An 18,210-nucleotide genomic window follows, 5' to 3' on the forward strand; every position below is an offset into this window, starting at 1 on the left:
ACATAAACAAGCATAGAGGGGTAGCAGCCTGTAATGTATTATATACTGAGTTGGTTTAGGCAGAACATTGATCAAGTCCTTCTACTCATTCCTAACAGATTTATCACAACTTGTAAGAATGTTTGGCCAGAACTGTCAGTAACTTTTTTTGTGAAAATAAAAACACGCTGTCCTCTCAGAGTTTTTGTTGGAACAATTTGATTTTGATCCATTGAATCGTGCAACACCTTCAGAAGCACAAGCAATCTGTACACTACAATATAAATCATTTCTTTTAAGCCACTTTCTAAAACAATCACGAGTCTTATTGGACTTATTGGATGCTCCAGAACAAAAACTTGTGACTGTAAAGAAGTATCAAAGAATCCTTCAATAAGTTTATTACATCTCTTTCATGAAGTAAAATTGAAAAACAAAACTGAAATTGACCTGAAGAAGGTCTGCATATAGACACACAGTAAGTGGTTGATAGTGTACACTGGTCCACAGAGGTCACTGTATATATGGTTAACTTTACATCACTTTTTAAACTGAGCTGTGAGGTTTAAGGAATAGAGAAAAATGTATACTTAGAACAACAAAAGTACTTTCATGGACTAGATAATTGTATTTGGATTTTCAGTTTGTGACATATACATTGACCACACTGTATGATTCTTTTAAAACTCACAAACTTATGGATGTTGGATGTTAAGAGCTACATGCTAAGCTGTACTGCTAGCTACAGGTTCAGTGACATAAGTGAACGTCACAATACACACTTGTGTTTAACATGATTACTGGTCTGTGGTGCTTTGCAAAAACCAAAAAAGAAAGAAAAAAAGTATGTTTTTGAGATTCAGATTTCTTGATGAATTCTCCACTCATGGCTGTTGGAAAGTCTGTATGTGTTAGATGTAATTTCCCATCAAAATGTTAGATGGTATGTCATTTAAATTGATGAATGTGTTATTGTTTGTCTAATGAAGCTCTTCCTCCTGCTCTGTAGCTTCTGACGTGGCCAACTTCGATGGCAGCAGCAGCCTGATTTACAGACTGAGTGTGAGGCCCAGCTGGTCGGAGATGGAGGTCATATCTCTGAAGTTTAAAACCCTGAGGAATTCTGGGACACTGCTCCATGCAGAAGGACAGAGAGATCACAGCCTCACTCTGGTGTTGGAGAAAGGAAAGCTTCTGCTCTACCACCAACAAGGTACAATGAACAAGTGAGAAAATGAGGGTTTATCTTAGCTGTTCCTAGGACTGCACTACTCTGGACAGTGATCTCAGATGTATCACCACTGCCTTCGTTTGTCCACCACAGCTATGTCCGGCTGGTTAGCCAGGAAGTCCCACATGATCATGGCTTGGTCATTCTCCACCACCTTTGTAGGTGTCTCCCATATTGACCTAGAGGCTTCCAGCCACTTATTATGTAGATGGAGCCACATGTATGCCTGCATCTCTTCACCCACTGTTGTGTGCTGGATTGTCTCAGGGGCATCTTTGAGACAAGAAGGCAGGGGGTCCTGCCTGGTGTGGTAGACCCTTCCCTAATGGATCTTGTGCTGAGTGCCTGCCTCTGTGCTGCCATGATCAGTGCCTCTGCACTGTCTTTAAGTCCAGCTTTTCCCAGTCACTGGCAGGATTTTCGTGATATCAATCACTTCTGCAATCTGTTGATGGTACAAACCGGGCAGGGGATTGTCCTGCCATGATGTTTCCCTCTGCTCTTCCTTTTTCTCCTCCTACTCACTTAGCAGTTCATCACTTGGGACCATCTTCTTGTTTTGTTGTTAGTTGATCCTGGATAGTGGCTTTGACACTCTGTAGTCCTCAGCCTCCTTCGGGCCGCTTATTGTACAACCTCTGGACGCTTGACTTGGTGTACAACCCTGCATGCACTGTGAGGAACTTTCTTGTCTTAGTATCAGTGACCTCAGTCTCCTTCGTCAGCCAGCTTATCTCGCCAGTGGGGTATCTGATGACTGCCTGGGCGTAGGTTTTGATTGCTCTAGCCTTGTTCTTTCCATTCAGCTGTTAGCCCAGAGACCTCCTTGTGATTTTGCTTGCAGGACCCTTAAGTAGTGAGCTGCCTACATCTCCTATGTTGCCTTCTGGTAGCTCCACCCCTTCACTCTGAATCATCTTGTCATTTCTGTAGATCTTGGTGATGTGAATGAGTGAGTCAAAGTCTCACTCACTCCTGGCATACATAATGTCATCCATGTAGAGGAGGTGGCTGGTGAGCATATCTCGGCCTGATTCTGTTTAGTTAATCATTCTGGATGGGTCCCATCCATTAGCAGCTGGTTTATTTGTGCTGCCAGGCTTTCATGGAGTGCTTGAACTGTGCTTTAGCTTCCAGCTCTTTATACTTCATAGGCTATTTCTTCATTTAGCTGTGGTAGTAGGCACTACAGGGCACCAGGTTTCCAGCTTGGTCGTGATCTTCAATCTCAGGTCACCTGTCTGTGAATAGTAAATGTAATCAGTCCTCTGATGTTATAAATGTGCTGAAGCGCATCAGTCACTGAGCTATCCAGTATACACACACACATACACACACATATATCAATATATCCATTTTTAGATACTGTCTGCATATAGTATGAAGCTTTTGATATGTCTTTAATTTATTAATTAGGGAACTTCGCCAGCTGATTTAAACCAGCCTTACCCACGAGTGGCTATATTCTGTGTGTGTGTGTGTGTGTGTGTGTGTGTGTGTGTGTGTGCATGTGTAAGGATACTGTATATTTTGTTATGCTTGGTATGGTAGGGTGAGGACCCAAATGCGGACACTAAAGCTGGAAATAGTTTCAGGAGTGATTTATTGATTTCACAATGGTGCATATAGAGAGGGAGTTAAATCCTCCAGGCAGAGTCCCTGTCTGGTCCCATGGAGGTGGAAGTGGAGGTGGAAGTGTAGGTGCGGTAGCTCATGGTGACGCTGGTGGTAGCGTGGCATGTCGAGACGCCAGAGAGCACGGAGTGAGTTGGCTGGCCACAGAGGTGTGGAGGGCTGGTTGGCTGGAGCAGGAAACACAGGAAGTCGGCGGCCTGGTGATCAGCAGAGAAAGCACGAGAGTAATTACAATTCAAAGTCATGGAGAGCGACAGGCGACCTAGAGCCTTGTACCACATCGAGTAGACATAATCATCTGGCAGCAGGTAGTGTGAAGGGCAGGCTTTATCAGCAGCTGCTGATTGCCAACCTGCTGCAGGTGCACCTGTGACAGTGGCTGTGGTAATTGAAAGCTCCGCCCAGCCTCTCCATGCTCCTCTGTCAGCACCAGCCAGAAAACAAGAAACCACACCAAGCACCTTAATAACCTACAAATACTACAGGACATGACATATTTATTGTATTTAGCTTTTGGATATAATGTCTTTGATTTATTAGAGTACTTTACACTATAAATATAGAGGACTAAAAGTGCCATATTTCAATGAATATATACACCATTAATTAATTAATTAAATGTGTCATTAATTGATTAAAATTCATTAAAATACCAAATCACAATTTAATTAATAATTTCATAGTCCTGTGTTGCAGTGCTTCATGAATTTATTTTATCTGTCAAACTCACTCATCAAAGCCAGTGGGCGGGGCTAACACAAATTTAGTCTAATCCATTGCTTTGGTCTGAAGTCTTGAAACCGAAGAAGAAGAAGAAGAAGTCTTTCAAAACATGGTGGCTACGTTGATGGAGGATCCCCATGAACTTTCTAGTGTGGGCAAGTTTTTAAAAAAAAATTATTTAATTATGGTACTTTTAGTCCTCCATATATACAAAACAAGCTGTTTGTGCAAAAGAAATCCAGTAACGCAACTGCTGCAAGCATGTGTGTGCTATATGTTGTAACTATGAATAATAAATGGATTCATTCATATAATGTTATATATCATAAATGTGCTGTTTTATTCTTAACATACAGTGTAATAATAAGTTACATTCACCTGGATCTCAGAGGGAATACAGTCTTTTGGTAGGATGAGAAACAGCACAAGTTGCCATCTGTAGGGTAAAGCACTGAAAAGCTGTTATATAAGGAGGCTGAATCCTTGGATATTTTAATTTAAACAAGTATTTTTAACTTATTTCTTGACTTTTTCGAGTAAACTGTGTAGCTTTATCTGTTTGTTCGTTGTTCATTGCTCTGAGTACATGTCAGCCAAACTCCTAAACCGAACTGTAATTATGCACTCTCAAGCTCCAGAGTGTCCACCAACCTGCCTCTATATGAGGAATTTAATATCCAGCACATTTTGGTACCCACAATAAAATGTAGTGAGCTTCAAGTCAGTCTCCATCCATCTGCTGGTTGTTTGTGTGTTTGTCAGATGTGATTTCTGAGACACCAGTGATCCAATTTTGAGGACACTCGGGGGAATTTGGAATTTGTTTATCCATATGTCTCAAGCAATAGCTCACGCAATTTTAAAGAAACTCAGGGGAATTGCTGTAGTTCACCATTGTAGGTGTGCAGTTATTGCAGATCAGTACAAGGAAACATACATGTTATTGACAGACTGTGGAGCATCTTAATCAGAAAAATGACTGATAGCACTGTTGATTCTGCAAATTCAGTTTTATGTTTTGACAACACTGTGCTCATGGTCTGTTAAGGTTAAGGCACAAAAACACTTAGGTTAGATTTAGGAAAAGATCAGGTTTGAAGTGCATAAGTGCTCAAAATACCTGCTTGGGTTGCCATGGCCACAGCGGAAGATGCCCACAGGTCTTCTAAAAAACATCCTGTGGTGTCATAGTTACTGATGTTAAAATGCGGTGGTCCCATGTCAAAAACAAATGATGGCTTCACACTTAAGAATGTTGAGACGCCCTCTCAGACTGCAATCACAACCCAGTCGCCAGAATAAATGCAAGCTGAGTATATTTCAGTAAAACCACAGTTAAGTTCGAGTCATGGGTTACTTTAGGCTGCAACTTTACCTTTGGTTCAGTTTTCTATCTTTCCCTTGTCACACAGTTGTGTTTATGCTCTGATTAGGTTTAGGCACATAAAAACAGTTAGGGTTTGGAAATGACATGGTTTGGTTTAAAATGCCTGTTTTGATTGCAACAAACATGGCTGGAAATGTCCTGAAGTCTCCTTCAAAATGTCTGGTTCTGACACCACAAACCCGGCTGGAGATGGCCTGACCTACCTTAAAACATATCCAATATAGGTTGCCACAAACACAGCTGAAAATGTCCAGTGGTGCAACGCTGGGTATTGCCCACAATGCAGACTTGAACAACGGTTGCCTGTTTGGCAGCCTCGCTGCCTGCAACCTGAATGTCAGGTAATAAATATCTAATTCAAACATGACACAACAGGCATTGTGGAAATGTCAATAAGGTATGTATGACACGCACAATAGTAAGCAGATCAGGGGTTTGAGAAATCGTTAACCAGTCCTGGCAACTTGGCTGGTAGCATCATTAGTTTTGGAAAACATGTTTCTTCTTCTCTGTTTTTTCTTGATTTTTTTCCTCACTTTCCCCCAATCAACAATCTCTCCCTCACTCAGTTTCTCTCTCTGCTTGGCATCCTCTTTCATTATCTCTCTCTTTTAATCTGATAGATGAGAGCGACATGTGTTAAGAGTGAACTCTGTGGAGCTCAGTGGGCTAGCACAGCATAACATGATCCATGGCCTCTATATGCACAGAATGGAGCACCTCAGAGACTGTGGGAGGGAATGTGTGTGTGTGCGTGTGTGTGTGCGTGTGTGTGTGTGTGTAATTGAGGTTAAACCTGAGGTGTTGTCCGACTGCCAGGCCGTGTTATTATCACCATACGGCAGACCTCTCATCAGCGTCTGGCTGTCTGCTCAACAGTCATTCCTTTCCCTGCTTTCATAAAGGTTTTCCATAATAATTACATCCCTGGAATATGTAAGTAGGAAAGAAGTCGTTTCTCTAAATTTGGTGTGATTTTAACACATAGCTATAATTACAGGATAGTCTGACATTAAATTTGTAGGTGTTGTAATTAGTCTTCCTCTTCAAACTGGACTTTAGGAGATTGCTGATAGAGTACAGAAGATTCAAAGGCAGTGTGAGGGTATGTTGAGTTTGGTAGATGTGAAGTTCACAGCCTGGAACACTGTGGCGTCAAACACTATCACCAACATTAATACTGGACCACTGTCATGCTCTATATTTCACAATCCCCACCACGTGACCATAGCATCACGCACACCACAAATCCTGGGTTTCTGCTAGGGATGAGCCAAATGCTTCAAAACTTCCACCGCAGCCGTACTTATCGACTTCCAAATCAGTTTTTGCAGGAAGGAGACTGATAGAGAGAGCAAGCTCATGGAGCTACAGATTCATCCTCATTTGTACTCGTTCATAGGCTCATACCATTTTGTACGGTGGAGGGGTCTGTGGTGGAGTTACAGGCAAGTAGGCAGCAGAGTCAGTGGTCGCAGCTCGAGACTGTGTAAGTGTGACACCATTGGATATTTTTAAGGAGACCTTCGGAAAATTTCCAGCCATGTTTTTGGGGGCTGAAACAGGCATTTTAAACTAAGACACAATCTTTTACTGACCCTCACCAAGTAGTTTTTCTGCCTAAACATAACCAGAACATAGAATAGAAAAAAAATGTAAAGATTACCACACATCTGTGGTTTGCAGAAACACATATCCAGCATTTCTTCTGGCAATTGGGTTGTGTCAAAACCACAATCAATGCACATACAAAGCAGCGAGGGAGCGTTTCTGGCTGTGATGAGCTCAACACTTACTCGCTTGTCAAGTTGTGTTCTAAGACTTTGGAAGCAGGGACAGTTGGTGATGCCTCAGTAAATAACGACCACGAGTTTGACAGCTTTTTTTTAGAAGCTCTGAATATTTCCCCGGTAATCCTCACTGAAGCTTTGAAAACCAGACAATGGTATTCGGGACAGCCCAAGAATCTGCAGGTATTTGTGAACAGAAAAGCATGTGGTGAGATATTACCTCTCTCCCTGCTTCCTTCCATCCTCCACACTTGTCTTTACCTCCGTGTGTCATTCACTTTCTGCCTTCCGACAATAAAAACAGAATATTGTTCAATTCCTCCTAGTTCGGAAGGGGTGCAAAGTATTAATTCCCTGGTGATATTGTCTCTCTGTCAGCGGTAGAGAGGTCTTATCAGTGGAAGCCATCTGTCTGACACCAGCTCCCTGACTGACGCCTGTCACATCTCGTTGCTAGACCCGAGTCGATATTCAACAACCTGCTCAAAGAGCCCTGGTAGCCAGGAACGAAAATAAACACTGCCCAGTTTTGTATCGGAGCAGAGATTAGATGGAGCTATGGTAATCCAGTAATACAGGCAATACAAAGCGCTGTCACTGCACGTTCCTGTGTCTGTCCCAGACTTGTTCCCCTCCCTGGCTGCCTGACTGCCCCCTCTCCCTCCATTGTTATTTATCACCGTCTCCCGCACATGTCGCCCCAATTTCTGCCCCAGCTCGATTTTTATCAAGAGGCGATTATTTGCCTTTTTTCAATTGCACACTCTTTGTCTCTCTCTTTCGCGTGCCCTCCCTCCCTCCATCACACTCTCCCAGGAGTTTGCGCTCGGCAGACAGTGTAATTTAGATCAATAGCTTAGAGCATCCACCCTGAGCCACAGCATGCTCCTCCACAGTCATCTGTTGGCTGGAGAAGAGAAGAGAAGAGAAGAGAAGAGAAGAGAAGAGAAGAGAAGAGAAGAAAAGCTCAAACGAGTGGAGCAAAGATGAAACCTAAAGATTTAGATGCATTATCTCCATAGCTCCAGACTGGAGCAATTCTCTGAGACTCCTCATGCTTATCTTCCCATTTGGCACCCTGATCCCGCTGGTCCCCGGGCCTCTTTAACAGTGATACAGTACATGTCATATCATGAGGAAAACAAGAGGAGAGCTAAAATGGCTAATGATGGTTAACACTTTGGGGATATGTGTCACTTAAAAACACACAAACATAAAGAGCTCAGCTGGTGCAGATGTGTGTGACAACCATTAGCATAAAGTAATGATGAAAATACACGGTCATGCAGACACGCAGATGGACCAAAGAGTGGCACACAAACAAATAAATATAACAGTCAGACACCATCTCTATGTCCCCGTGGCCGTCCAAGCAGTCGGAATAATTTGGCTGCCTCATTAAGATTTATGTCCACGATCCAAAACCATCTAATTTCCTCTCTGCTTAACATTTATCAAAATGTCAGTTGGCTACAATGTAGCCCGCTGCTTCATAATTCAGTTCAATTCTGAACTGTCACCGGGAAGCTGTAATACACAGCAGTAAATACACTGAGGGTTTGTGTGTCCTGCTCCAGCGCTCTCTGGATGAGCGGTGTTAAGTATTGCTGACTAAATTAGGACGGTGTCAGAGAGGCGTGCAGGGCGAGCTGCATGTTAAGTGAAAACCTGATGTTTTTCTACGTATCCTCAACAATAATCTGCGGTTGTGTGCTGGCTCTGTTCCTCTCTGTGTGATAGAACACTGAATATTTCAGATTTTGCAGTGACAAAACATCAGCAGGATCACAAATGTTTTCACTGATCACGCAGAGCGAGAGCAGCTACAACCTGATCTTCCCCGGAGGCATCTGCAGAGAGCGGCTGAGAAGCGATGAATCTCTCTGGTCAAAGTGTGCCAGTTGGCAGAGAAAACAGGGGACGATGAATTGTGGTGATTACTGTTGCATTTGCTTAATCCATTCCACTTTTTCTACAGTGATTTACAGTGAACCCCCAGGAGTTTCTGTCGTAAACGCCCTCCTACGAGTCTCCTGCAGGACTCTTACTGTAACACATTTTCAGTTTCTTTACTGCTCATTCGCTCTGTTGTCTGCAGCAACAATAGAGCCTCCTTCTCAAAATCAGGATAATGTAAGCTACATATTCAATATGGGTAATGGAAATGACTGGCCACTCTGTGGGGTAATAGGATACGGTTAGCGATGGCAACAATGTGCTGAGCTCAGTACACAGACCCTGAATCTATTGTTCAGCTGCTAGCTTACTTAGTAGCTCAAAGCTCACAGCTCTGGGCCGCAGAGCGAGTTAGCAGCGGCTGCAGTGAGAGTCTCGTTCAGAGGCTCACCAAAACACAAAGCTCGCAGCCCCTGAGCCAGGCTAACCCAGTTAGCAGCAAGCAAACGTGTCAGCAATGCAGCAACTTATGAAATGGGTAGTCTTTTTGGACTTTTTGTTTGTGGTGGGGTTTTTTTTGTGTGTGTGTTTTTGTGCTATGATTGTGATATTTGACATTTGAGTTAATTGATGTATTTAGTTGCTTTTTAGTTGTATTTTCAACTAAAAAGCTAAGAGATCTTGTGGAAAGTGGCAAGCTAGCTGCTACAACCCATCTCCCAGCTGGCCAGTGGGAGCTGAGGGGCTGATCCATGTGTATTAGAGAAGTGATTCTGGACCGAGGTAAATTTTCTTTTGGATTCTTTCAAACTTTAGCTTGCTCTTCAATATTTTTTTGTTTTTTTTTGGATGATTCGACTATTCGGTCATTTAAAATGTAAAAACAAATGAATAAATACATTTAATAATTCACAATTTCAATTGTTTTCTCCAACAAACTGTTCAAAACCAAAGAAGGAAAAAATGAGATCACTGATCTGCCCATGAATTGATTTATCACATCTGGGAAGATGAAACCAGACAATCTTTGGCATTTTTGCTTGGAAATCACTGAAACACTTGTTGTACAAAATAGTTGGTCTATCAGTCAATCAACAAATTGTTTTAACCTGATATATAACTGCTTATTATATTGCATTGCTTATTTTGAACAGTTTATAAATGTTTTCAAGTGTTCTGTGTTATGTAGAACTAGTTGTTTCAGTCAGCGCATTGTCTGTTTTTCATGTATTTATTCACTCTGTTTCTGAACATGCTTTGGCAACATGTTTTTTGATCCAAACATTATGCAAATAAAGCCGCAGTGAGTTGAACTGAAGAGACAGAGAGACACCTGACACAGCAGTGACATGAATATATCACTCTGCTGTTTCCCATTCACCCCCTCCCCCCAGTTTGTGTTATGGTAATAAACTCACTTCCCCGATGTGACTAAAACTGAGAATTGGTTTAGTGAAAGTACACTATTTTCACAGCCAGGCTGCATTTCAAAAAGTGACATCACGTGACGCTGAAATGCTGAAACAATTATAACCGTCTGTCTCCTGATAAGACCTGTCATTGTCGTCCTTCGTAAACAGATTTAGAGCTCGAGCAAAGAGCCATAATGGAGCAGCAGACAGAATATGATAAGGTGATATTGCCCCAGGGAGCTGTCTGGAACAGTAGACTCTTGGAAAGTGGAAACCGCTGTTGAGCGCAGACTCCTCAGATTAAAGACAAGAACATTCAATATTAGCCTACTCAGTGTGGATAAATCAAGCAGTTATTGCTCACAGGCATGCAGGCGATGAGCGGAGGAATGAGGAGGATTAAGACTGACATAGAGTAAGGAAGAGAGAGGGGGTTTCATGAATGAAAGTTAAGTGTTTCTATAAATGTTTGACCTTGCATTTCATTTATTGATTGCTCGCTTTCTATTTCCACTTATTCGAGCCGTAACCAAATACGCCATTTCATTAAATGTCCCGATCATCTATCTATCTATCTATCTATCTATCTATCTATCTATCTATCTATCTATCTATCTATCTATCTATCTATCTATCTATCTTGCTCCCTCTGTCAGCAGAAACTCTTCTCTTCAGACATGGATTCTCCAGTTTAAACCTGCTGGTGTTGGGTCTGTCATTAATTATGTCCTGCTGTCATTTTGCAGCTTCATCATTTACGGTGCGTCCTCCTCCCTCACAGCATATGGATACCTGTGCTTTAATGAGTGTGAGTGACCTCAGTGACACGCTGCCTGTCAGGAACAAAGATGAAAATATTCCACTGAAGCTGCAGCCTTTCCGCTCACTTTTTGTGTTGATCAATCGAACATGAACCTTCCTTCATGCTCAACTCCTCAACGAAATAAGTGCAAAAGTGCTTTCTAATGATTTCTTCAGGCAGGTTGTCCTTGTTAAGGATGCATTATGGAGGAGGAGGAGGAGGATGCTGACCTTGTAGTGTTTTTGAGGCAACAGAAAAGAATCAAAGTTTCTCAGCAGGAAGTGCACATAAGAGGATTTCTGCATTACCTGGAGTCACTGCGCAGCCATCACACACACCATCACGGCAACAAAATCGATTGTTTTTCATTTTCTCAACCCCGTTGTAGGTGTGAGTTCATCCTCCGGCGGGCAGCTTCTTGTGTCTCTGGGAAGTCTGCTGGATGACCAGCACTGGCACCATGTGAAGCTGGAGCGGCTCAGCACTCATCTCAACCTCACCGTGGATAAAAACACCCAGCAGGTCCACGTACCGGCTGAGCTCAGCCACTGGGACATTCACCAGGCGAGAGAAACCGTTCAGCACACGCAAAAACACTCACATTTTAAAGACGCACTCCTACCGAAATCTCTTTGTAGTCTCACTCTTTATGGAATATTGTGTGGTAGCTCTAATCATTTTCAATTCCTATTAATTCCCTTTGAAACCACATGTCTGCTGTTTTAGTTGTGATCTAACCATCTGGTTATTGAGGCAGAAGTTGTGAATTAAGGCATATTGCATATTCCAATTAGATATTATTCAGAACTTTACGATGATGTTTTGATGTGATTTATGCACTGTTGAAACTTAAAGTACACAGCTGTATCTCGAAACTTTACAGTAACTATTGAAGCCTAGAGGTGATGATAGTTCTTGACTCTTTCTTGATTGATTATTATTTTTTTTTTATACATATATCACATGTGTTGTTTTCTTGTGCAGCTGAGTCTGGGAGCTGTCCAGAGCCACGGACTGCAGAAGCCCATCCTTTCCAACAGGAACTTCCATGGCTGCCTGGAAAACCTGCTGTACAACGACCTCAACCTGCTCTACCTGGCTAAGAGGAACAACCACCAGGTGTCTGCTGTGGTGAGTTGCTGTGTTGCAGCATCTCTGGAACAGCTATGGAGAACAAGTGCAGGGCCTGTTCAAAATGATTGCTCGGCCGCTGTAGCTTTCTTGAGAACAGCTCCTCCAAACGACTTCACAGTCCACGCTGGCTGCAGAGGGATATCAAAACATTAAAAGACGAACGTATCTGATGTCTCAGCCTCGTAGGTGGTGACTCATATTCACTTTCAGCAGTTTTCAGGTGTTAAGTTACTGCTGGTGAAAACCCAACGTTTCCTGATTGAATGATGACATGACTACATGACAGGGGACTTTCATAGTAAACAGCTTATAGGAATTTAGGTGTGTTTATCTTCGTACCAGCCGAGCCGTGTTAGCAGAATTCCTCATCAATGATACCACGCAGTATAGTAGTTTAGTATATAGAGACATGTACTTTAAATATCAAAACTAAGTGAACTCCATCCAGAGAAATAGCTGCTGATTGTCAGATCTTATATATTTTTCATATATATTGGGATATTTTATTGTTTCACTCAATTGTTTACTCTGCAACATCTCAGAATTCGTACTATGCATTTTGTGATATACTTTTTTAGTCCCAAAATATAATGCGACCCTTTTTTATTAGGCTCTTATTGCATATCCATGCACATGCATATAGTCACCCATATCCCAATATCCCAAACTCATTTTGAGTGGTGTATTATGGTGTACCATTAGATCATTATTACTAAGCAATCAGCTCACTGTTGATTAAGGAGGGGCAAAACTTGTAACCATGGACTGAAACCAATGATTATTAGGGATTATTCTGATGACTGTTTTCTTGATTCATCTGATTTAAACCATCGGCAAAATAGTCGCCAATTACATTTCTGTCAGTTGACTAATTGATTAATTGACTAATCATTTCACTTTGACTCAGCTTGAGCCATTATACAATAGGGTAAATATGGATCTTAATTTTTAGAGTGTAAAAACATAACTACTCAACTTCAGAAACCACACACACACACCAGGCATCCGTATATGTGTATGTAGTGATAGCAGTTAACAAAGACACAAAGTTACTTACCTCCTTATGTTCCTTGTTACGTCCTAAAAAGTGTTGCCTTATAAATCTGTTGATCACACAAGCAATTGACTCTTTTGTCCTGTAGTTTCTCAGTTGTTAACACCCTTTATTGGCATTGTAATCAAACGCCGCCATTCTGAGAAACTTTAGAACGAGTTGACTCTTCCTCCCACTATTTTCTCCTCTCCCCTCATCAGCGTCGTTATTATGCTAATGGTCACTGTCATGATTATTATTGTCATTAACATTATTTTCATCATCTGTATCATCATCCTCTTTATTTTTCATTCCCACCATCATCATCATTATTGCCATTAGCATCATCATAATCTCCTTCATTATCATCACCAGTGTCATCACTCGCACATTCCGGAGTTAGAGAGCCCAAAGCAAAAAAATTCTAAAGGAGGGAAGTAGAAAGTTAGAGAAGGAGAAAAATGAATCAGGGTCCGAAGATGAATGAAAATGAGGGAGAAACTGGCACTTTTTGATGCACATTAGTCATTACAGAAAAACTTATTTAATATGATTTTTATGTTTGCATGATAATGAGAATCAATTCACAATTTGTAGCTCACATTATGCTGTTTAAGAAAGTTCCCTGAATACATTATAAAAACCTCTAACTTTATCAAATATCCATTGTGCTGAATGTCTTTACCCCCCCACAGGTTATTTTGGTGTTGTGGTGTTTTACGGATATTTTGATCTTGCTAATGCGTCTGTACTTTGGATTGAACTGCAACACTTTTGAATGCAATTGACAGCTTCAGGAGATGTGAAATGTGAAATGAATATCGAATGTGGGTGCAAACACCGTTTGACCCTGATGCTTCAGGTTTTCAGATTATTTTAGCTGCTCAGCTGATATCAATATGTTAATACAGGTGTCCTTTTTCAGAGAGCTGCTGATGAGACCTCTGTGACATCGAGTCAGACCGAGTCAGCCTCCGCAACTAATGAATATTCATGTTTTATTATCTCTTTCATAATCATTTCTCTCTCTCCCTTCCCGCCTCTCTCTCCCAGGGCAACGTGACCTTTTCTTGTGCTGAGCCAGTTTCGGTCTCTGCGACGTTCACTGCCGCCCACAGCTTCCTCCAGTTGCCAGGGCTGACAACGTGGTCATCCGGGGTCATCTCTGTGGCGCTGCAGTTCCGGACGTGGAACAAGGCTGGGCTTCTCTTGACCTTTGACCTCCCGCAGCAGGAGGGCATGGTGTGGCTGTACCTGAGCGAGGCCAGACTGCGCCTACAGATCAGTGGAGGTGGCAGGGCTCAGCTGGACCTCAGCGCAGGTTGGGCCCTTCATAACATTATCAGTTTTTCATTTGTTTTTTGTTCTGTTGCAAAACATCCATCCATCATCTGTACACATTATATGTACGCCGCTTAATCCTCTGCAGGGTCGCGGGGTGTTGCAAAACAGAGATGAGATAACATGTTCTCATAGCTCAGATTTAAAAAAAAACGCTGAACCGGCCCAAGGCCAAATGGAGGAGTGGCTGTGCTGAGCTCTTATTTACATTCAGATGTAGACGAACAATAAATCAAAGGAAAAGACTTAACATGGTCGCTCTGTTGCTGCGGAGGGCTTCTTGCTGAGGTGGTTTGGGATGGGAGTGGTGTCTTCCAGGATGACACTGCCCCCTACCCAACCACAGTGAATGGTTTGATCAGTAAAATGATGTGAATCATATGGTACAGCCTCCCCAGTCCCTAGCACTATGTTTTTCGCTGTAACCAATGAAACTGGCTACACCAGGCACAACAGTAGCGTGTAAGTGGTGTATATTTGCCAAGGAGACCCACTTTACAAGTGTAAAAATACACAAAACTTCAATTGATATTTTTTAAGTGTGCACAAGGTGCCAGTAAACAGCAAATGACTCTATCTGGCTTCCACTTTGGGATCTTTATCACCCTGCCACATTTAACTTTCAGCTGATGGTTGCTTAGTAACTATATCTAGCTTGCTGTGGTCTGTAAGTTTAAACCAACCCGGACGACACTAACACAAAAATGAAAGTGACTTGTTGTGACTGTGACTCACAAAACTTTACATTTTTGTGTGCTGCAGGTGTAGCCAGCGATAAAAACGAATATGTATATTCTGCTGCTCTGTGAATGGTCCACACACGTGATATGACCAATAAAGTCAGAGCTTAAATCTTTAGGGTCAAAGTGTAATCTCCATGCAAAGCCCACATGCTAACTCTCTGGGGCTTTGAACCACATGTCAGGTTTATTGATTCGTCAGCAGCATTACACAAAAACAGCTAAACAGATTTCTATGAAACTGCAGGATGGGTCTTGGTGCAAAATCCCATCAACTTTTGGCGCGGATCCCGATAAAAGGATGGATTCAAGAATTTTTTCTCACTTTCTTTAATATTACGCAATTGTTTCGTTTTGGACATTTTTGTTTATTTCTCGCAAAGTATGTGGTCCAAAATAAATTGATTCCTCAGCCACAGTTGATAAGAATCAAAGGTTCTCAAGAGATTCTATAGGCAATGCATATGGGTCATTTTTGACCCATGTATGGAAGTTTGGGGTAGTAATACAAAATCTTTTTTTTTTTTTTAAATGTATAAAAGGTAAATTAAAAATTTCATCAAAAACATGTTTTTGAGGAATACCTGGAATAAGAAATGATGAAAAAGTGAGAGGACTCAGAAGAAACAATGGTTTCCTATGATTTTACCTCATTTTTGTAGATGCATTCCCACTCATGAGGCAGTAAAGATGTTGAAGAAATGACTGCTACAGGACAGCACTCTGTCCAGCAGAACCAGACCACATTTCGTGACTTACTTGACCCCTTTCTGACAACCACCTACTTCAGGTACAATGAAGGTTTCTTCAGACGGAAGCACGGCTGTGTCATGGGTTGTCCCCAATAGTGTCCAACCTCTACACTGAACAAGTTGAGAGCAGAGCCTTGATTACCTTCACAGGAACTGCTCCTAACCACTGATTCGGGTAGTGGATGACGCCTGGATCAAAACCAGAGCAAGGGAAGCGGAAGCCTTCTCAAAACATACATACTGTATACTGTGGACAATAACATCATCGTCAACAGAAAACCTACAAACAGATCAATACTTGCTGTTTGACGCTCATCACCCACTGAAGCACAAGCTGTGGGTCATCAGAACCCTAAACCATCAGGCTGTGACTATGTCTAACAAGACAGAGGGGAAGGAGAAGTACATCAGGGGAGCACTTAAAACCTGTGGCTACCCAAACTGGACCTTTTTTGTCAAAACCGCTATAAGATCCAGAGCAGACAGAGAGGAGGCGATGAAAAAAAGTAACAACATCTTCATTCTGTCTTCATCATGTCGCAGGAACATCTTAGAAACTCAGGAGGATCTTCAATAAACATCATATCCCGGTTCACTTTATACCTACCAATGGCGCTGAGGCAGAACTTTATGATGTCCATTCAAAGGACAAAACACCTGCACATAAACAGAGTAATGTAGTTTATGCTGTTCAATGCAACCAGGACAGGAGGAGGAGGCAAAGACATTACTTATCACCCACTTACAATGCTGTACTGAGTTCGCTCCCCAGACAGTTTAACAATCATTCACACCCGGGCTCACCTAGCCCTAGCAACCCACAGTAAGGCCTGCTGGGTCAACGGCCCACAAGTGGCCCTGACGACTCTGAATCTCAGAGCTCACATGTGTCCTTAAGGACTCTGTAAGGACACTCCCACACAGAGTTTAAAAGCCTATCACTCCCCTCCAGTTAGTTAGAGCTGTAGAAGCCACTTGGATGAGAGATGAACCGTCTACAAAAAAAAACGAAGTCCAGTTACCTACGATACAGCACTTACAACTCAAACGTATCCATTATCTCATCTCAGCAAGGCTAAAACACCATTGAGGTTAACAAACTAAATAACAAACTTGTGATCATGATTTGCAGCCAAACTCAAACAACAAATAGCAAAAAATCAATCAAAGGTCACAGTAAAGGTTAAAATGTTCACAAACTAAAATGGTCTGATCAGTTTTGCATGAATTCTTGTCCTTGTGTGAATACAGGCTCCGCTCTGAATGATGGTCAGTGGCATTCTGTGGAGCTGAACTCACGAGAAGATCACCTGAGCATTACGGTGGACAAAGACGAAGGAGCCACCGCTCACGTCAGCATCCCACTTCCTCTGACCGCAGACAGTCAGCTCTATTTCGGTGGTAAGACGACATGTCAGAATGCATGCATCATGTGTATGGTCCCTGTCACTTTCTTGTGTGTTTCAGTGTGTTTTTTTCTACGACCAGCCTTCTCTTGTCAAATATGTTAAATTGCAATTGGAAGTGTTTTGCTGTGAAAGTTGAAAACTGCTGACGTGGACGTTCAGGACTGGTTAAAATTCATGGAGGTACTCCGGTAATAATTATCATCTCCAGATCTCCTTTGGAGGTTTAGTGCCACCCAGAGAGGGATGAAGTCATAAAGCTGCTTAGTCTCTCCCTCCCTGCTCCCTCCTCCTCGTCCTCTTTCCTCTCACTTTCTTTGACGTCTTCTTTCTTCTTGTGGTATTTCTCCTGCACTTCGTCCTGCCTCTTTGCCACTTTCCTTTTTGCTTTCTGCTCTTCTGTCCTTGATGTATTCCTCTCTCAGCAATCACCTTCCTTTTTAATTTCCTCCTCTCCTGTCCCTGCAGTGCTTCTATTACGTCCTCACTCCCAACAGTCCACACATACACTTGTGCACTCACACCCAAATTAAATCACAGTATGTAGATTGATCCAAGTCGCACCCCCATAAGTCTGTAGAATCAGAGACTTACACTGGTTCTGATTTAGATTGAAATTATACTGTAACAGCCCCAGTCCTGTGAATAAATGCAGTAATACCAAATTTCAAAAACGTCCTCCATGTGTCATTGTGGCAGTCAAAAGGAAAATATCTACAACAGATTTTTTTTCTTTTGAGCCCCCCAAATTTAAAGCGACATTAAACAGTGACTCATCTCTCCTCCCAACTCTGCCAGGAGGTGTTGAACTGTGCGCCTGATGGGTTGACTGTAATTAGAGCAATGCAGAGCCTGGAGCAGAAATGCTGTGTTTGGCCACAAAATGCCACCATCCAGGATCAACCTCTAGCACATATCACAGATGGATGAGACACGGAGCTCATTTACA

General features: G+C 42.2%; 1 protein-coding gene across 1 annotated transcript in view; it reads left to right on the top strand.

Annotated features, from left to right (window-relative positions):
• The window catches only part of LOC119029256 (contactin-associated protein-like 4), a 117,895-nt gene that overhangs the window by 45,883 nt on the left and 53,802 nt on the right, over window positions 1-18,210 (top strand). Inside the window, exons 5-9 of the mRNA XM_037115967.1 lie at window positions 989-1,192; window positions 11,244-11,419; window positions 11,840-11,986; window positions 14,076-14,343; window positions 17,107-17,256. Of these exons, the coding sequence (XP_036971862.1) occupies window positions 989-1,192; window positions 11,244-11,419; window positions 11,840-11,986; window positions 14,076-14,343; window positions 17,107-17,256 (945 nt within the window). The remainder of the gene's footprint in view (window positions 1-988; window positions 1,193-11,243; window positions 11,420-11,839; window positions 11,987-14,075; window positions 14,344-17,106; window positions 17,257-18,210) is intronic.

This window comes from Acanthopagrus latus, chromosome 11, assembly GCF_904848185.1.
Source record: "Acanthopagrus latus isolate v.2019 chromosome 11, fAcaLat1.1, whole genome shotgun sequence".
NCBI classification, from domain to species: domain Eukaryota; kingdom Metazoa; phylum Chordata; class Actinopteri; order Spariformes; family Sparidae; genus Acanthopagrus; species Acanthopagrus latus.